A 19,541-nucleotide genomic window follows, 5' to 3' on the forward strand; every position below is an offset into this window, starting at 1 on the left:
GCCTTTTTTTCGTCTGTCCAAACAGATTTATACTAATCATTAGAGAACTAAGATGGTTATAACTTACTTGATGTCTACAGCCAGCCTAAAATGCAACTCTTTCAGTAAAAGCTAATGCTTAAAGCAATGTTATCAGTGTTACTCGGCGTCCTTCCTATTTAAAATCCTTTTTTTATGAGGGTGACAAACATTTATGTTAGAAAATAGTTACTGCACCTTTAAGTATCACCGTATCTATTCAACAACTGCTTTCGTATAAACTTTGGGCAGTCAAGGTCATGCTAGAGCATAGTTATACTTTCATGTAATTCAAAAGGCCAACTGCTATGATGTAACAGATGCTGTCCCTAGAAAAGGAAGTTTGCACGAATATCAAGATTACATTTTCAAAGCAGTGCATGGGATTTAGCTTCTCATTTCTTACTTTTTTTTAATAGTACCTGTCTGGCTTGCACCACTTTGAAAAGTTACCCATAACTACACTTGTCCTGATTATTTCATGATGGTGAACACTGAAAGCTACTAAATGGAACTGGACAAAAGCTTTTTATATGTCTATAAAAGTGCAAATGGATGTTTATTTTTATGGGAAATCAACTTAACTTTCTCACTGCCAGCTGTTTCATTCTGGGGTAATTTATTTGGTTTTTATATTAATCTCATTGTTCATAACTAAATGGTAATTGAAGATAAAGAAGTATAATATAAATGGGAGGGAAAAGGCAAAACAAAAATAATCTTTTCCAGAATCTTTGATGAGAGACATGTAAATTAAGACTACAATTCTAATGAGTGAATGCTTTGTTAAAAATATGTTACTGAAACTGCTGGAGATGGAGTTGGATATGTAGCCATTGTTTTATGAAGAACTAAGTCACTTCAGTGTTGGTAAATTGCTAATGAGGGAAATGAATAATTTCTAGAAATGTTTTTGCCTACATTGGGAACAACCCCGGCTATTATGCTATCTGGCAGGCATGAAATGATTTTTCACACTATGTCCTGTCTGACTTGAGTCACATGGTACTGAAGGAAGAGTGCTTTATCTCCTGATAGGATAGATTCTGCATATCTGACTACCAGTGTTTTCTGGCTTTCAAAGTCACCTTCCCATCCCCAATTTTTCCGCTAAGAAGTTTCTCAAATACAACCAGACGATGTTCTTTGTACACCCTGGAAGAGGTGATACTACTGCATTCCTCTTCGTATTCCAATAGCAAAAGAGAGAAAAGAAAAAAAAAAAGATAGCTGACTGTAGATACTTCTGTCATGTTTGGTTCTGAAATTACATCAAAAAATTCTTCTAACACCATCCCTCAAAGGAAACCGATCATTTTCCATTAAATTTCTCACCTAGATGTCTGCATTTTGAAAACTGCTCTCTGTGATTTATGTTTCTTATACAAAGGGCAGTTTTAAATGTGTTTTTACTGCTTACATGTCCAGGCAACGTTAAGAGCAGTATAATCAGGGCCCTACAGTCAGAAGTACAGGTGATTTGAAGTTAGACTGACTGAAAGAAAACTGATGACTTCAACATAACTTAGAGACTCATCAGTACTGAAACTCAGAAGCTGTTTTGTTCTACAGAATCATCAAGTTATGCAGCTTATTCAATACCTCGGTGAAAAAATTATTCTCTTTCCAGGTATACATTCTTTTCATAAGCCAAGCCGTAAATCATACTTCCAAAAAATATCCCAACACAACCCAATTTCTATTAGCAGAGCATACCTTATACTATAAAACTTGCAAGTAGACCAGTGTTGCACCATGAAGCTTATACAGGTTTTTTCCCCAGTGTAAAAATATACAATGCTACTGCCTATCTGTTGCAGTGTAAGGTCCAATCAGTACTTGTCTGCTACAGGCTCTTACTTTTGTGCCCTTTCATACTTCTCCAACCCAGACCACCGTGTTACCCCTCCTGATACCTGAAACCTCACAGTGTAATGTGTTTTGTCTCCCATTAATAACAAACAGTGAATTCTTAGCTGGTGTAATAAGATACTGTCCAAATAATCCACTGTCTTTCATAATTCGGTTGTAGCTGCTCCAGGGCCAGTCTTTGGACATGATAGGGTCCTTTAAATTCTTCAGTACATTCATTTTCCCTGTCGACAGCTCTACAAAAAGCACATCTGTTTGCAAATGTGATGTAGCATATATATAGTACTGATTGCCTTCAGTGAAAGAGGGTTGAAATGTCAGATCAGATACATGTACATTTGTTTGTAAGTCATAAATCAACTTGATTTCCCCTTGGATGGTTATTGCCTGGACTTTAATCCTGCCACTGTCTTCAGCTGCACTGACCAAATAGCGTCCATCAGGGGAAATATAGGGCGTACCCAATATGTCACTGTTAAGGCCAATCACAGAATCTGTAACACTGTCAATAATGAGCTGGGGAGATGCTAATATTGATGTATTATTTTTACATTGGACAAAGAAGTAGCCGCCCAAATGGGTATAGGCCATGCTCTGTGGTTTGCAGCTATAGTTTTTGAAGCTGATCGTCTTGATGTGGGTCACAGTTTCCAGGTCAATTTTGTGAACTGCAGATTTCGATTTGTTAAAGATGAAACCGAACCTGAAATATAAAACATGACACTGGTGTCATCTCTGGAACTGTGACAACCTGCTTGAGAAAACACTGAAATCAGCAGAACTCCCAGACTCCCAGTTGTTTTCTATTGTGCGTAATAATGTTCACTTTTCTCTATGCAACTGCTAACATTTTAATTCTTCTGCTATGTGCTCAAAAAAAACCACGCTACATTTTTGGTTAACATGTCATTACAATCTAGGGACATGGCCCCACAAGCCGTTATACATGCAAGAATTCCTGGCTTTCATAAACAGTCCCATCAACACCAGTAATCCACCATGGGAACAGTGTGCAGGATTGGGCACTTTATGTGTTACACTTGAGTTACAAATTCTTCTGGTGTGATATAATTCAATGTGTATTAGCTCCAAATCACAACTCCTTAACTAAGGGTACATCCAGACTACCCGCCGGATCGGCCGGTAGCGATCAATTTAGACGCGCTATATCGATCCTCAAACACGCTCCCCATCGACTCCAGAACTCCACCAGAGTGAGCGGCGGTAGTGTAGTTGACGAGGGAGCCGCGGCTGTCGATCCTGCACCGTGAGGATGGGAGGTAAATCGAAATAAGATATGTCGAAGTTGCGTATCTTACATCGACACACACACGCCCCATGTAGACCAGGCCTAAAACGTATTTTGGACTTAATCCTAAAGAGGGGAGAGGATGCAAAGAAAATTTCAAGGCATATTTGTGCCCTTTAATTCTGGGCCAGTCCCTTAGCATAAGTTAGAGTCATCTGAGAGGAGCTCTAATTTACAGGTGCTGCCATGGCTCCAGGGGATCATTATGGCAGCTGGGGCTGCTGTGGTGCACAGAGTCTGGGCCATGCCCTCACACCATCTGCTGGGAGGATGGGTAGGTGGCTTAAGAATTTATCGGTGGATCCCCTCAAAGCAGCACCACTGCAGTGGAAATTGGGGGTCTTTGTCTTCAGTTTTGAGAGAATCAAAAATAAAATGAATACCAAATAAAATGTCCTATACAAGCAACAAGCTGCAGTGCATTTGACCTTTGTTGACCAGAGAAAAAGGTCAGCAATAGCCAGGCAATGTTTCTACTTAGTTTGAAAGGAAGCCAGTAAAAATGGCACCTCTTGTGTTCCCTAGGATGCCAGTATTCACTTGCGCGAGTGAAAATCAATTTTACATGGAATATTTTTTCATCCATTCAATACAGAAAGAAGGAAATCAAGTGAGATGTTTGGCTGGTCTTTGAAAGATTATGAAATGTGACAAAAGAATTGTTTTCACACAGTTAAAATATATATTTTGCTTCAATCAGCGGGTTTATTTCTTTACGCTTAAGCAGCATGTCAGTGAGACACTCAGCAGTGATTTCACTGCTGAAAAATTAGCCAACGTACTGTACGATCCCTTGAAAATCACTGAGCTTAGCCTTAAATTTTCCCATTATGCTCAGATCCTTTAGAAACGTCACTTAAAACAGTTTCAGGAAAGATTAACATGGCACCAGGTGTGGAGGAAATAGGAAATGACAGGGTTTCTCCTGAATGAGCACGCTTGGACTACTCAAAAAGTCTTCCTTTACAGTGTTTCTTTCAAGACTCCCTTAATACTATCCAAGTGCTTGAATAAGAGAAAAACCAGGCTTTTATCATAAACTTTAATTTGAAAAAGTGGGTCAGAATGGGCATTATGTGCACAGAGCTGCTGAAGAGGTGCTATGCCTGTGTGAAATCTGTATTCTGAAATCTCAGTGAAAAAACTTGCTCTTGGTATTCTTTTAATGGAAAGCCATCGAGTCTGGAAGGCAGCCTGGGAACTAACCCTCCCTCCAAAAGAGATGTTAACTCACCCTGTGTTCTAACTGCAGCTCTTCAAAGATGTGCTCCGCATCGGGGCTCCACTTCTGGTGCATGTGCACCCCATGTGCCTTTAATTGGAAATTTTCATTAGCAATGTCCGTTCAGCCCACACGTGAGGATATCCTCACACATGCTGCTGATAGCCTCACGCCTTGTACTGAGGCTATATCAGGTTGCATGGGCAAACTGCCCCTCAGTTCCTTTTTCACCACTGAGCCTCAGAAGGAAACTCCAAAGCATGGGGAAGGAATGTGGGTAATGGAGCAGTATTCCTATAACAAGGAGGGAACTTCGTACTCAAGTCCAGCACAGAGGAAAAAAGTGCATTGCCAGCTGTTGCATCGGAGCTAGAAGCACTGACAAAAGCATATGTACTGAAGACCTTGTAGCAGCTCTCACATACTGGACATTTTTAAGTAGAGCCATAGATGTATGTAGATTGTGACCTCATCAAGCAAATGGCGAGAACCCTTCAATACTGGTAGGAAAAGCTCTTAAGGCATCCAAATGAACCTTGAGAAGAATAAGTAATAGTTCTGTTTCCTTTAGCTGCAGCACATATTCCAGAACAACTGGACATAAGGCAAATTTGGGGGTAGCAGATTTGGGGGTAGAATTCACCACAGTGACTAAATGGTCTCCATTTTTGAAGGTAAGTATTTCTGGATCTTTCCTGTTTTTTAAATAGTATCTGTTGTAACTCTGCAGAACAGACTGACTCTAGACCCACACATAATTGAGGAACCATGCCTTGAGGTGGAGAATGCTGGGAATGCAGCAGAGGAGTTGAAGAGGGATTGGAAGATTTATCACTGGACAAAGAGCGAGGGGAAACCATGTCTACCTTGGCCATGTTGGGGCTATTAGGATAACTCTTTTGTTCACCACTTTGAGAATCAGAGGCATCTGGGGAACCACATAAAACAACTTCTTCATCCAAGTGAGGTGGAAGTTTCCCCCCTCCAAGGAATTGAGATCTGACTCCCCCCAATGAACAGAATAGTTTTCATTTTTTGTTTGTAGCAGTGGTGAAGAGATCAACTTCTGAAAATCCCCCAGTCTGAACTACACCAGCAATAACTAGGGAATCCAACTCCCCTGTGTAGTCTTGGGGAAAAACACCTGCTAAGAGTGTTGACTGTGATATTTTATCTGCCTGGGAAATAGGTTGCTGAAATTCGTATGGCATGTTTTGTGCTCCAATTCCATAATCTTAATGCTTTGGTGCAGGGGGAATGAGATCTCACTTCTCCCTGCCAACCGATATAGAATATGCAAGCATCATTGACTGTCATGATTTTGGCAGACCTGTCTGAGGAGAGGGAGAAAATGAAGGCAGACATTTCTGACTGCTCTCACTCTAACAGGTTGATATGGAGGGCGGTTTCTTGGGGTGACCATCTGGGGGTGGTCTCAGAGTGAACATATAGTGTTAGAGCATTGAGGTGTGCCCCCCCATTCTGACAGAGATGCATCCGTGATTATGGTTAATGAATCTTCCACCAGTCCAAGTAGCAATTAACCTGCTGAGGAACTGACACCTGTTTGGCAAAAAAGCTGATCTGAGCCACCCCTAGAAACAGCAAAGGCATAATCTTGCATGTTCAGTCACAAAAATGCAAGCTGCTGTGTGACCTAGAACTTTGCAGCGTTGCCAACCCTCCCAGTTTGGCCAAGAGTCTCCTGGAAACAATCTCGATCTTCCAGAGGCTACTGAAGCCAATCCGGGAGATTTTAGGCCACTAAAAGTCTAGTGGCATGGTAGGGCTAAGGCAGGCTCCCTTCTTGCCTTGGCTCCGCGCTGTGCCCAGAAGCGACCAGCATGTCCCTGCGGCCACTAGGTGAAGGTGTGACCAGGGGCTCTCGGTGCGCTGCCCCCGCTCTGCTGCTTCCATCAGCCAGGAACTGGGAACCTTGGCCAATGGGAGCTGCAGGGGTGGTGCTAGGAGGCAGGGGCAGTGCTCCAAGCTGTCTGGCTGCCCCTGAGCCTAGGAGCCACTGCCGGACATGCCGCCACTTCAGGCAAGCACCGTCAGGCCAGAGCCTGCACTCCTCACCCCCTCCTGCACCACAACTCTCTGCCCTGAGCTCCCTCCTGCACCAAACTCCCTCCCAGAGCCTGCACTCTGCACCCCAACCCCCTCCCCCAGCCCTGAGCACCCTCCTGCACCCAAACTCCCTCCTTGAGCCCACACCCCTGCCCAAGCCCTGAGCCCCCTCTTGCACTCAAACTCCCTCCCTGAGCCTGCAACTCCCTCCTGCATCACAACCCCCTGTCCCAGGCTCAACCTGGAGCCACCTTCCACACAAACTCCCTCCCAGAGCCCACACCCCCTCCCACACTCCAACCCTCTTCCCCAGCCCTGAGCATCCTCCCACACCCAAATACCCTCCCAGAGTCTGCACCCCAATCCCCTGGCCCAGACTCAGCCCAGAGCCCCCACCCACACCCCCTCCTGCACCCCAACCCCCTGCCCCAGCCTGGTGAAAGTGAGTGCGGGTGAGAGAGAGCGAGTGATGGAGGGAGTAGGCAGGAGTGAGCAGGGGGGCAGGGCCTTGGAGAAGGGACATAGCCTTGGGGAAGGGGCGGGGCAGGGCAAGGGTGTTTGGGTTTGTGTGATTAGGCACTTGGCAACCCTACCTAGAAGTTGAAGACTTTTTCTGACTGAAGTCTGGGGGCTCCCTTGAATAATTCTAACACAGTATGATAGTGCCATGATGTCCATGGGAAGGAAGGCCCTGGATGCCAAGGATGTGAAGGTGCCTAGAGTTTGTGACTGATGGGGAAGTCTCCCGCCCTGTCTCCAAAGTGAGGCAAAGGGAGCACTCCATCATTAATAGTCACAGCTTGATTTCCTGGTCTTTCCATGGCTTGGATTTGAGGGCTAAACAAGATGTTATACTTAAGTGGGACATGTGACTCTCACGTGCAACAAACACACGTAAAGTGTCTGTTGCTGACTGGGATAGCCTCTTTACACACAAGGCAACATTTAAACCCCAGTGAACCGGGCATGCCCTATGCAGGGAGGCTTTCCCCAGAGGAAATAACACAGTCCTTCAATAACAAGTAACTAACTACTACTACTTTCTAACAAACTAAGTAAAAAGAACTCAGCAAGCCGCCGAGGCAAGCACGATGTGGACGCACTAAGCATTGTCTCAGGCCAATGCAGGAACTGAGGGCAGTTCGCTTGCACAGCCTGATATAGCCTCAGTGTGGAACACACAGGTATAAGCAGCATGTGCATGGGCCAAATGGACACTGCTAATGAAAATCTCTGATCAAAGGTGTGTGGGGCACATGCACATCTGACAGGGAGCATCCATAGGGACACTGCTTGAAGAACCTCTAGATATTTATCTGAATTAACTGCCAGTTGAATATGTCAAATTACTGTTTGTTTCAGCGAGCAGAACTATTTACATTGGGTCAAAGGCTGCACATAGTCACACCAGTGTCACTAATAGTGCGGCAGTCATCAGTAGAGCCCCAATCCAGCAACTAACTTTAAGTTAAGCGTGTGCTTAAGTGCTTTGTTGCACTGGGGTCTAAAAAACCAAAGATGGAACACAACTAGCTTAACTGAGCTATATTGGCTACATAAAATGATTAGTAGTTTGTGCTGTAACATGGTAGCAATATAATCAGTTACTATGTACTTACCGTTGATTTCAACAGTTAACATCTAGTTGTCACATTCGGAAATAATGCATATTATTTTGAGTTAAGTTTGTTAGCTAAATTGTAATTCCCTTGGAAATTATTGTAATCACAATACACGGTACTCATTTTTTTTTTAAATGCATGCACCATTCGTGCAGTCGCTGCTACTGCACACACATCACACATATGCATGCAAATGGCCAGTTATGTATTCAACAGCCAAACTTTAGACGAGAATAAATTTTTTTACCACTCAGCTCAATAAATCTTAGGAGATGTGTACCGAGTCCTTCGGGGCTTGTACTGGGATGGCTAGCCCATGCTGAAGCCTGTGCTGTCATGTGTTTGCTAGCTACTGTTACAAATAGTACAAGCACACCTTAATTTGCAGCGTAGTCATACCCTCAGTGGTACACTTTGAATCTTAGATGTCTTATAGTATGGCTTTGTGGTTGAAGCATGAGCCTGAACCTCAGCTTTCTATTCCTGGCTCTACACAGGAATAATTTGGGGCAATTTGCTTATCCTGTTCTTACATCAGTTTCCACATCAGGAAAATGGGGAAAATAATACTTAACCACAGCACACATTCATTAATGATTGTATAGTACTTTAAGCTGATTAGACAGAAGGTTCCCTAGAAGTACAAAGCATGATGACGACAAGTCACTCGGGTCATTCCTTACCTAATGTGATTAATAATAAGATTTGTAGGTGGTATGAAAAAATCATCCACATCTTCAAATGGCGTGCGGATGATATGCTGATTTTCCCCTGCACTTGCCTCTGATATTACCTACAATAAATAAACAGGGAAAACAAGAAAGAAGAGAGAAATAAATACCGGTTACATAACTGCGTTACACCAAAAAGATATTTGCCTTGCATCTAGGAGATTCAAATTGATTAATACTTTCAAAATAGAGTTTGGAGTAGTTGCCTTCAAAAATAGTGTTAATAAAATGGCATTTGAAGCTTGACGTTTGTAAGGTAAGTGCACAACTCTCTCTGCTTTCATAAGATGATGTTCATATCAGTAGATAAAGCAATCGTGCACAAGTTGAAATAGTGTGACAACACTAAACCTACAAAAATGTATTCCAGACTGTTTAAAGTAAGCATTTATTTCATATGTATTAAACTCACTTACATGCACAATGTTAATTCACTGGCTTGAATGATCTAACGCTAACTCACAGAAATTAATTATCACTTTGAAGGAACATAAACATTCACCCATCTAGTGCACCATGTAAAATACATGGAAGAGCAGAGAAAGGCACTCTCTTGAAATGCTGTCCTTCAGAACAAAGCAAACCTTCTGCTGCCATGGAAACTCTGATTTATCATCTTCCTTATAACCCCAGAAAAATGAGGAGGTAGAAATTTTCAACAATTAAAATATTAAATACAGAAATTGTTTACTGGGATTGTTTTGGTTCAAGATGATTTAGGTCAATTCATTAGAAGTTTTTGCTAATGTGACATGCTAACAGGAGTTCTTTTGAATTTATGGTTAAATAATTAATTACAAGATGTGCTACAATCTTAAAAGGTTTAGTTCAAACATTCTGGTCATGCCATTTTGATTTCTTCCAATTAAATTGGTTGAAAAAAATGCCAATTTTTGCAGTGTGCTTTCATGAAGCCAGAAACAGTATTGTACATTTGCTTTCCCATAAACTAGTAACAACTAAACAATAGCAGCCCCTTCATAGCTTTATTTGATAAACCCTTGATTTCTGAAGAGGGAGAAAATTAAGGTCAAGCTGTACAAGCTGAATTTCTTTCTTTCTTTCTTTCTTTTTTAATTACAGAGCTGTGGGAAATCATTAATGGTTTTTTTGAGGTAGGGGGATGGGGTGGAATCTCATCAAATTTGACACTGCAAACTTTTTTTTGGGTGGGGACGGAGGGAGAGATTAGAAAAACAAAAGGTAGACTGCTGCTGATGTTAATCTAATACTATCCATGTGTATCTGCACTTCACAAGATAACAGAAAGGACCATCTGAGAACTATAGTCCTATAACAAGTTTCCAGCTGCGCAGTTGGTGTTGTCGTGTTAATAATCACAAGTCTGTGCCATCTTTCCTTTAATTACAGAAACCTTTCTCAGCTGAACAGAAGCTATTAAGTTGGAAAGGGTAAAGGGACCCCATTTTGTCTTCTTGTATCTTGTATGGGAACCTATGCTAGTCATCAGAGAAGTTAGCTGAGATTGCTTCAGAAACTTCTGTTTAGTTGCTACTGTTCTGTTGCCAGAGGTTACAACAGTGCAGGATCCCTCAGTTATTTAGCAGAGCCCAAGTGGTTTTTAAAATATGTATGGCAATACAGCACCTGCTGTATAATACCCTGGCAACTGCTGTAAAGAAGGTGATCATTTATGGGCAAACGTCTGGCCTGAAAAGTTTAACTGGGCACTTAGAAGCTGTGTAGGGCAGCAAGGAGAAGATCCTCCCTCTCTCAAGCTCCTACATAAGGGCTGGAGTAGACTCAAGATATTTGGGTGCCTAACTGCCTCTTTAGGCATCTAATGCCAACATTTGGTGCCACTGACATTTTCAGAACCACTGTCCAGCTGCTATCTAACCCTGTAGGCATCGAAGTATCTGCTGGTGGGCCCACATCACTGCTTGGAGCCCATACTCAAACTGAACCCCCAGAGCAATTCTCAGATTGGGCATTCCCTTCTCTCTCCTGAAGCACTCAGTTGCATCAGTGTGTGCTGAGCATGCCTATGGGCTTGGGCCCCACACAAAATCAGGTCCAAGCAGGTTGGGAATTTTTCAGCTCACGCTTGTGTGTGTCCCTAGAATACCCAATAGCCCTGTGGTTAGGGCACTTGCCCGAGAAGGGGAAGGCTCAAGTTCACATTCCTGCTCCAAATCAGGCATAACAGTCTGGATGGTCGCCCCTCTGGTTTTTCATGAGAAAAAGCTGGCCTTGCTTTTAGGTGCCTAACTTCAGGAGAGGCTTTGTGGCTAAGAATATTGGCACATTCCTCTGGCCTGTCACTCAGGTACCTAAGGCCCAGATGGGAGTTAGCTAAATACTTTTAATTGGGGTCTAAGCCCCACCCCTTTCCTTTGCATTTCAGACCTGGCTAGGTTAGGCCACTCCCTGCTCAGCTGGATCCCAAGAATCTCCTTCTTGGGCATCTAACTCTCTCTATGCAATGCATGGGTAGTCCAGGCAGGTAGCTCAGGGCTCAGAATTCCACTAGGTGTCTACAAGTTAGGCATTGCAACACCTAGGTACCTGTCTGTAGTTAGCCCTAGATTCACTGGGGGTGGGGATGGGAAGAGGGGATTAGATCATTGTGTTGGATCTCCCCTATATCACAGGCCTTAAATTTCATCCAGTTACTCCTGTACCGAACCCAACAACTTGTAAAGCATATCTATCTTCCAGAAAGGCATCAGTGATCCTTAAGGCCTGCACAAGGATCAAAGGTGAAGTGAGAACACACAGTCCACCCTCCTGCATTACAGAGGCAGCCACCTGGAGTGGTGGAGGGGAGCATGGGAAGAGAACCTTGGATCCAAGTGGATCTGCCCCACCAATACACTGGCTAGTGTAAAAACGACTGGATGTATTTTGCTGCAGGGCCTGGCCATTGGCAGAGGCTCAGTTCCTTCCCAGGACAGCAGTGCTGTATATTGCTCCTAATGCAGGGCTAGGAGCCAATGCTGTCTAGTATTTAAGTATCTGGATGTTGTTGGTAATGATGTATAAAGGGGAAAGTTTGAGTTTCATAGATCCAGAAGGTTCTATACCATGGGTATCAGAAAATAACAATTACATGGGAGTACGTGTGGATGGGTCAAACTTGGGTCTTGTATTAGCTTGGTAACGTGATGTGTAGGGCTCTGGTTAAACCTGGATCAATGTGGAGTAACTAGATGGAGGTTCATGGACTTATTCCACATTTGCACTAGGGTGTCTAAAGAAGAAATTGTCCTAGAGGCTTTGCGTGTGCTTCTTTATTCTTGAGAGCTGCTTTGGAAACCAGCCTGACCTTTTTATTCAGAAAGAGGGATTTGAAACTGAGTTTGCAGAATACTGTCAATTATCACTCCTCTTTTTTACTTCTCAATACAAAAGTCTCAGAAGCAGTGAACAACCTCTTTCTCTGCTAAAGGTTTATATTTTATTGAGAGGAGAAGACTACTACTAGTGTATTGTGCCCCATAGTTGGTCCACGAAAGAGACTCAAGATTTGGGAAAGAAGTGAAATAAAATCAGCAGAATTCAAAGAAAATAAGCAGCATCTTAATGGACCAGCAGAAAACTTAGCCCCACACTATATAAAGCTGAATAGCTAATTGTTTTTAATATACTATCTAGCCTTCTTGATGTTAAAAAGGAGAAACAGCCTTGTTCAGATGCAGGCACATGATTGGCCAAAGAGTTCTGAAGGAACTATAAAACTTCAGTACAATGTATTTTTATATATAGTGCCTTTTCCACACAATATCACAAAATGCTATGCATTCTTATCTCATCCTCCTTCACAGCGGAGAGGCAGAGGTATGCATCCTGTGCTGGGCTAATTCTGCGCCTCTTCTAGGGCTGGTTTGGCACAGATCAGAGCTGGCTTAGGGCTGTCCAGCCCAGATAAAATGATCCCTATGGCCTGTTATACTAAAAGGGAATACCCAGGGTGTAAGAATGTCGGTGGCACCGCTGCCCAATTCAAACTTGCTCCCTGCTCTAAGGGATCCTGCTATATGGGTCATGAGCTGGCTGAGTTGGTTCTGTGCCTGCTGTTGAGACCACCTAGACCAGAGGGGTATCCTTTACAGCTGCCTTACAACCACTTTGTGCCAGTGCTGTTTTAAAGGAAGCGCTGATCAGGCAGCAAAAATCACTATGAGCTTTGTTTGTTTGTATTTTTCTCAGTTACCCCAGCTCTTTCTGCATGCATTTGTGGCATTTGGCTCTGTCATCAGTCTTAAAAACAAAATGGACAATGGTAACAACACACTCCCACTACTGGTTTACAACATATTCTCTGCTTTGTGCCTGACAGTGGCTCAAAACCAGATTCAACTGTAAGAGAGGTGGGGGAGAAATAATGCACAATGACTATGCAACTAAAGACCAGCTTAAATTCAAGACAGAAAGTGTTATCAGTAGCCAATGGTGCTGCTAAGAGAAAGAGAGGGTAAAATGTTGACTTTACACAACACTTACCTGCAGTGTTGGATGGGACTTCTGCATGTTCCCCCAGCTAAGGACCCAGACTTGGTCATGTGATTTATCATAATGTAATTTGGCTGGCAGGGGGTCAACATCCATAGACTTAAAAGAAACAAATATTTGTATTGATATTTAGTGAAGTGAAGGTGGCTTGTGAACATTATTTATGTTAACATTTGCTTACAAAGATTACTGTGAACGTTCCCCTGAAATCCATTATCCACCTCCACCACCCTACTTTAGGAAGATGGAGGCACAAAGTTGTGTAATTAGTTGAAAAAAATCACACTGTAACTCAGAGCCAGAGCCAGAAATAGAAATTATGTATCCTGATTCCAGTCCCCTGATCTGGCTAAGCAGACAACACTCCATCTCACACCACAACTTCTATCTACAGGGGCCAATTTCTGTTACACCTGGGCAGTCTGGTTATAACTGAGGTCACAAACTGACCCAGTAAGTGTAGGTGAGAAATACTTTCTAGGTAGCTGCAAACTTGACTGCAGACGTCGTCCTAGGACTATGAGAATCATGCCATCAAGCAGTTTTTTTGAGAATGAGGTTATAGCATGGCAAATGACATAGTATACCCCGATGAGAATGAAAATAGTACATCTGTCCGACACATGAGCTAGATCACAGGTTCACTGAGTAGGGACCTAATTCTTTAGCATATCAAAGCCTCTTTGCCATCACTGAATAAATAGCTTTCCTGGTAAGTACCTGCATGACTTTCTGTGTCTGGATATCAATGATCATTAATCTGTTTTGCTTGGGCTGAGTCACATAAATATACTTGTCTCTGACATTGACAGCTGAAGCCCAGAGGCAGGACTGAACAGGTCCACCTTCAACTTTAGGACAGATCTCTTCCTGAAAGAGAGAAGAATAGGTTTAATTTGTGCAAGTTAGGAGCTATGCTCTAAGCAGCCTGCACTTTAGCCTGGAATTGTAGAACAAAAAAATCTGTGGGGACTATCGTATGCCTAAATTATTTCCCCCTTTCAACTTTTTACCTGGAAAACATGAAATAATTATTGTATTAGGTAGCACACTGTAGTCTGGATCTATCCCAGTGAGATTAAGCAACTGGAGCTTGCTGCAAGCTTCCATTTATATTCAAATAACCATGATGCTGCACAGAACAGAATCTTTTGAAGTATCCCTTGGTACAAGAGGACTTATAGTGCTGTCAACATTTATTAGCAATATAAATCTCATTTTGGGTTTAAAACACAGTGATTTATGTTTTAGTGGATTATTGCACTGCATTGTTCCTATAGCCTTCGTTCTCAGGTCCTTGTGCATTTAGAGTAGCAGCAGAAGAGTCCAATAGTCTCCTTAACTCCAACCTGGAAACATCTTGCATTTTATAAAAGTATCATATAGTGTGGGCTCGATCTTGTTGACCTTATTCACATCTGGGTCTTTTGTTGAAGCCTGTGGGACTACACATCATTAGAGCCAGCACAATCTGTTCTTTGCTATATTGTCTGTAATGCTGCTTCTCCATGTAGTGGTCCAACATTTTTCAGATATTGGTACAGTCTTCAGTAATGCCGTAGATGTTGCCTGCAATCTGGCTGCAGACCGGAAACTCCCCAGACTCTTAATAAACCTACATGATACCGGATAAGCAAATATGGAGAATCTTTCTACTAGAAGATGAAAGGCTGATATTGCAGCCAGAAGGACTTTGGGTTGATAACCCAAATTTCTTTAGATCCAACAGATAATCCAGGATGACTGAAAGGAGCACCAAATCAGGCAGAAGGCAGCAATACCATCACCAATGGAAGAATCTATTTCATTTCTGCAGGTAAGTAGTGCAGGTTGACCTCTTTCTACTGTTCAGTACTACCTGCTGTACTTCCGTAGAGCAGGAAGAGTCTAGCAACATGAGCCATGCCCTGAGGCGGAGAACCACTAGGTTGGGAAGAAGCACATAACCTGCATCCTGTGACAGGAGATGAGGAATGGCTGTGAGCTTGAATGACAGTTGGACACACAGGTGAAGCAGGTAAAGGTACCAAGCTTGTCTTAGCCAGGTCAGTGCTATTAGAATAACTCTGGCTCTGTCCTGCCTGATATTGTTTATCACCCTTAATATCAGTAACATTGGTGTAAACACATAGACCAAATAGTTCTTCCAAGATAGAAGAAAGGCCTTTCCCAAGGAGTGGTGGCTCAGACCCTCTCTTGAGCAGAAGAAAGGATACTGCCTGTTCCTGGAGGTGGTGAAGGAATCCACCTCTGGAAGTCCTCATTTTAGGAATATGCTGGGGAGAACTTGAGTGTCTAGCTCCCATTTGTAGACCTGCAAGAGGTGTCTGCTGAGGACATTGGCTGTGGTGTTCTGAATACCTCAGAGACAGACCACTGAGATTCGGATCTGATGAGCTATGCACCAGTTCCATAGCTTCATGACTTCAGGGCACAGAGAGGGAGATCTTCCTACTCTCTGTTTGCTGATACAGAATGTGCAGGATACATTGTCCGTCATGACCCTGATTGATTTGCCCCTTATGAGGGCAGGAAATGAAGGCAAGCCCCGACAGCCCCAAACGCCAACAGATTGATGTGGAGACTGGTTTCTTGAGTTGTCCATCTGCCTTGATTCATGCAGATACTGAGGTGGGCTCCGCATCCCAACAGCGATGCATCTGTCATTAAAGCCACTGATGGGGCTGGCTGACAGAAAGGAACATCTGCACAGATGTTGAGTTGGTTCTTCCACCGGTCTAAGGAGTTTCTCACTTGTAGAGGAACTGTCACCTATGTGTCCAAGGTGTCTCCGACTGGACAATAAATTGTTCTAAACCACCCCTAGAATTTCCTCATTAGCAGTCTGAGTTTAATCTCCCTGTTTTTCCTACCCGTGGATTTGAGAGCCAGGCAGAAGTTGCACTTCTGGGAGATGTGGGACTCCTGCAAGGAGTGAACACACTTTGGCTGTCACTCACGGGTATAGTCTCTTGGCAGGAGAGACAAAGTGTGACACCTGGTAAGCCAGGCATGCTCTACCAGGAAAAAATAAGTCTCCCCAAGAAGAAAAGGAGTAAAACAATCCTCTCACTATTTATCTAACTATAAAACTATCTAACCACTACAGAAATGTTACAAAAGTCAACGCATGCTCCAGGTAGACATGGTAGAGTTCTATCTCAGACTGAGGTGGCCAAGAAGGAACTGATGGTGGTTCACCTGCGCACCCCTATATAGCTTCAGCAATTGGCATGAGGAGGCATAAGGCGCATGTATGGGCTTAACAGACACTGCAAACTGAACATCTCTGAACAAGGGCTGCACAGATGCATATGGACCTAAGGTGGAGCACCCATAGGGACTTGAAGAAGAACTATATTGAACAAGTACTGTGGAAGTACTAATCCTTGCATAGATTTAGGCCCAAAGCTCACTATTTCCTGGGTGCAACTGTGACAGGGATTGCAAAGCAGCTAGTTGTGGCTCCCTGATTCCTGAGCTATATCTCAAGTGGTCATCTGCCAGCCAAGAATACACAGAATACAGTACTATTCCAGTTGCATGCCCTGTCCTGCCACCAACATTCCCTCACTAACTGCACCCGGAGGCTGTAGAGCATGGGGGGAGGGTGGCCATGAAAGCATTTACACCAGAATTACATTGAGGGGGCCACAATGGGGCAGCCCTCAGCTGGGGAGACCTAGTTGCTTTGTGGCCCAGTTCTGATCTGGTAGAATTTTATATCCACTTAGCACAGTTGGAAATGACTATGTAAGGTGTTGGATATTGGCAAGCCAGACCCAAGACACTCTGCGATTCCAAGGCTAAACTTCCTTCACCTTTTGCATGGCCACAAATCCCCACCTTGCACATCCTCAACTGGACACTTTGTTAGTGTAACTTTTCCCACTTACTGTATATCCTCTTCACAAGATCTAGGGAGCACAAGCTGACAGATGACTTGGATACTTCATTACAACAAATCAAAACAAAACAGAAACTTACATAACTTGTAAAAATCCTCTCACTGGGTTTGATATGTCTTCGGATCTCACATTCGTTTGGCTGAATGATTGTGATCCCATCATTGGAAAAGACATAAAACATGTTTCCCACACTTAGGCCTTTAAGAAAAAAAAAATACAAAGCGAAAGAAGCAGAATTTAAAACAACAACAAAACCACATTTCTAGACTTTTTATTTTTGGAAGAACAACAAAAAAAATCACTTTACATAAAAACTGGTAATTTGGATGCAGTTGGTGCATTCACAAAATCAAACTTCATGTCATAACGAGGGCTTCAAGGTGTGAGGAAGGAGGTACAGACACATTCAAAAACACATTGCTTTGGTGGCGGCAGTAACAAAGATAGGGAAATATCTTGAGGTCTTCCATGTTTATATCTGTCTCAGAATTTGAATGTGTGTGACATTCTAACCTTGCCAAATCATGACTTTCTTCTCTTTCCATTTACACTGGAAATAGCTTGCTAACTGTTATGCAACTGAGAAGGAACTGTCAGCTAAAAGACACAAACAAAATAACCCCACAAAGTCACACAGTTACAATTAGTTTGACCTTTTGTAATTTGCAAATTGTAAAGATGAATAAAAGCATTGCTTGATTATTTCATGAAATACATTTTAAAAAATCCATCCTGTAGTCTAAAACCATCTGCATGAACCAAAAATAGCCACCAAAACAAATACATTTTTGAAATTGTGCAAACTGTAATTCACAAATGTGGAATATTTCAGCATTGCAATAGCACTTATCTATCAAAACTGGGGCATTCCAGGAGCTTTTGACAAACTGGCTGCTTCTCAGTGGATTTCTGTTGTAAGATTATAATTTCACATTTCTGTTGAGCAGAAATGCCCTACAACATTGATCGTTTGATTCTTCTTCAGCTACATGCAAATGCAGAAAATAATATCTTATAAAATGGGTTAGGGAATCTTTTCAAACACTAGAATCAAAAAGATCCCAACACTCTTTAAATTTTTATACCACCTGCTAAATAAATTCTTCCAATGGCCTTTGTTATCTCAGATAATGCTGATAGTGTACTTATCTGCCAAACTTCCATGGCACTGGTGATATAGAATTTTGTTTTTAATAAAATTTGCTCCATAGAAAATAAGGTCCTGATCCTGCAAACACTTAGAAACATGAGCAACTCCACACTACTGGGACTAGTTCTCTGTAGATTACCATCTATAAATCCCATTAGGAATACTCACATCTAAAGTGTTACTCCACATGCATTAAGTGCTTCCAGAATTGGCGCCTGAACCATCATAGGAGATTTTTACAGTACATATGATTGGGACTAACACAGTTTTAGAAAATTTCATAAAATATTTGCTGTATTTATTTAAATGACATTTCAGCATGGGAGGGTATTCCTTAAATCTAAACTATCTTGGTGTCAAATATCTGGCTTCAGAGTACAACTGCATGTAGAGAGACTTTTTAACTTTGGATATGTTTGTTGCTGCACTGAGAATCTGATGCTTTAAGATTAGCCTCTGAACCATATCACAGAAATACCCCAGTTAAGGCATCAAGCGGATACAGGAGCTGTGATCCTTAAAGGTGATGCCACAGTGAGGGATTGTGCATTCTGAAAAAAGCATAATATTGAATTTCCACCCAGACTCTACCTAAGGACTAAGTAGCTTGGTAGGTGCTAAGGGCTAGTTTTCCAGAAGTACATTACCAGGTCATTTTGCCCAAGCGTTACAGTCAAAATTCCACCTTCACTGCATGCACATAACTCCCTTTTATTTCAATGGGAACTGAGTGTATGTATCGGAGAGCAGAATTTGGCCCTTTGTGCAATAAGTGAATGAATTTGCATATGTAAAATAAAAGTTTCATTTTAAAAAGTGAAAACATTCAAGCAATAAATTATGACAATTGTGGTAGATGCCTGTTATTATCTGCATGCACATTATTAGTGTTATTTTATTTCATGAGTTGGTTAAGAATATGAATGCACTTTCCAGCTTTTAGTAGCCCCTAACAGCAAACACACTGCTTGATAATGCCTTCAGTTCTGTGCAGATTTGGAGTTACTCTTCCAATTTACTTTAGTTACCTTGCAATGTTTTAACATGATGGTCCTGAATCTACTTCCACTAAAGTCAGTGTGAGTTTTGTGTCTAACTTCAATGGAAGCAGGACCAGGCATTATTTAAAACATTAAGATGTTTGTTGAAGATAACACTCTTCT

The 19,541-nt window shown here is 42.4% G+C and overlaps 1 protein-coding gene across 1 annotated transcript in view; it reads right to left on the reverse strand.

Annotated features, from left to right (window-relative positions):
- Window positions 1-604: 604 nt before the first annotated feature.
- Window positions 605-19,541, reverse strand: part of FSTL4 (follistatin like 4) — a 464,313-nt gene continuing 445,376 nt past the window's right edge. The window contains exons 12-16 of the mRNA XM_075068134.1: window positions 17,308-17,426; window positions 14,041-14,190; window positions 13,312-13,419; window positions 8,797-8,906; window positions 605-2,593 (exon numbers count right to left, since the gene is read on the reverse strand). Of these exons, the coding sequence (XP_074924235.1) occupies window positions 1,891-2,593; window positions 8,797-8,906; window positions 13,312-13,419; window positions 14,041-14,190; window positions 17,308-17,426 (1,190 nt within the window). The 3' untranslated portion in view covers window positions 605-1,890. The remainder of the gene's footprint in view (window positions 2,594-8,796; window positions 8,907-13,311; window positions 13,420-14,040; window positions 14,191-17,307; window positions 17,427-19,541) is intronic.

Source organism: Chelonoidis abingdonii, chromosome 7 (assembly GCF_003597395.2).
Source record: "Chelonoidis abingdonii isolate Lonesome George chromosome 7, CheloAbing_2.0, whole genome shotgun sequence".
In the NCBI taxonomy this organism is placed as follows: Eukaryota; Metazoa; Chordata; order Testudines; family Testudinidae; genus Chelonoidis; species Chelonoidis abingdonii.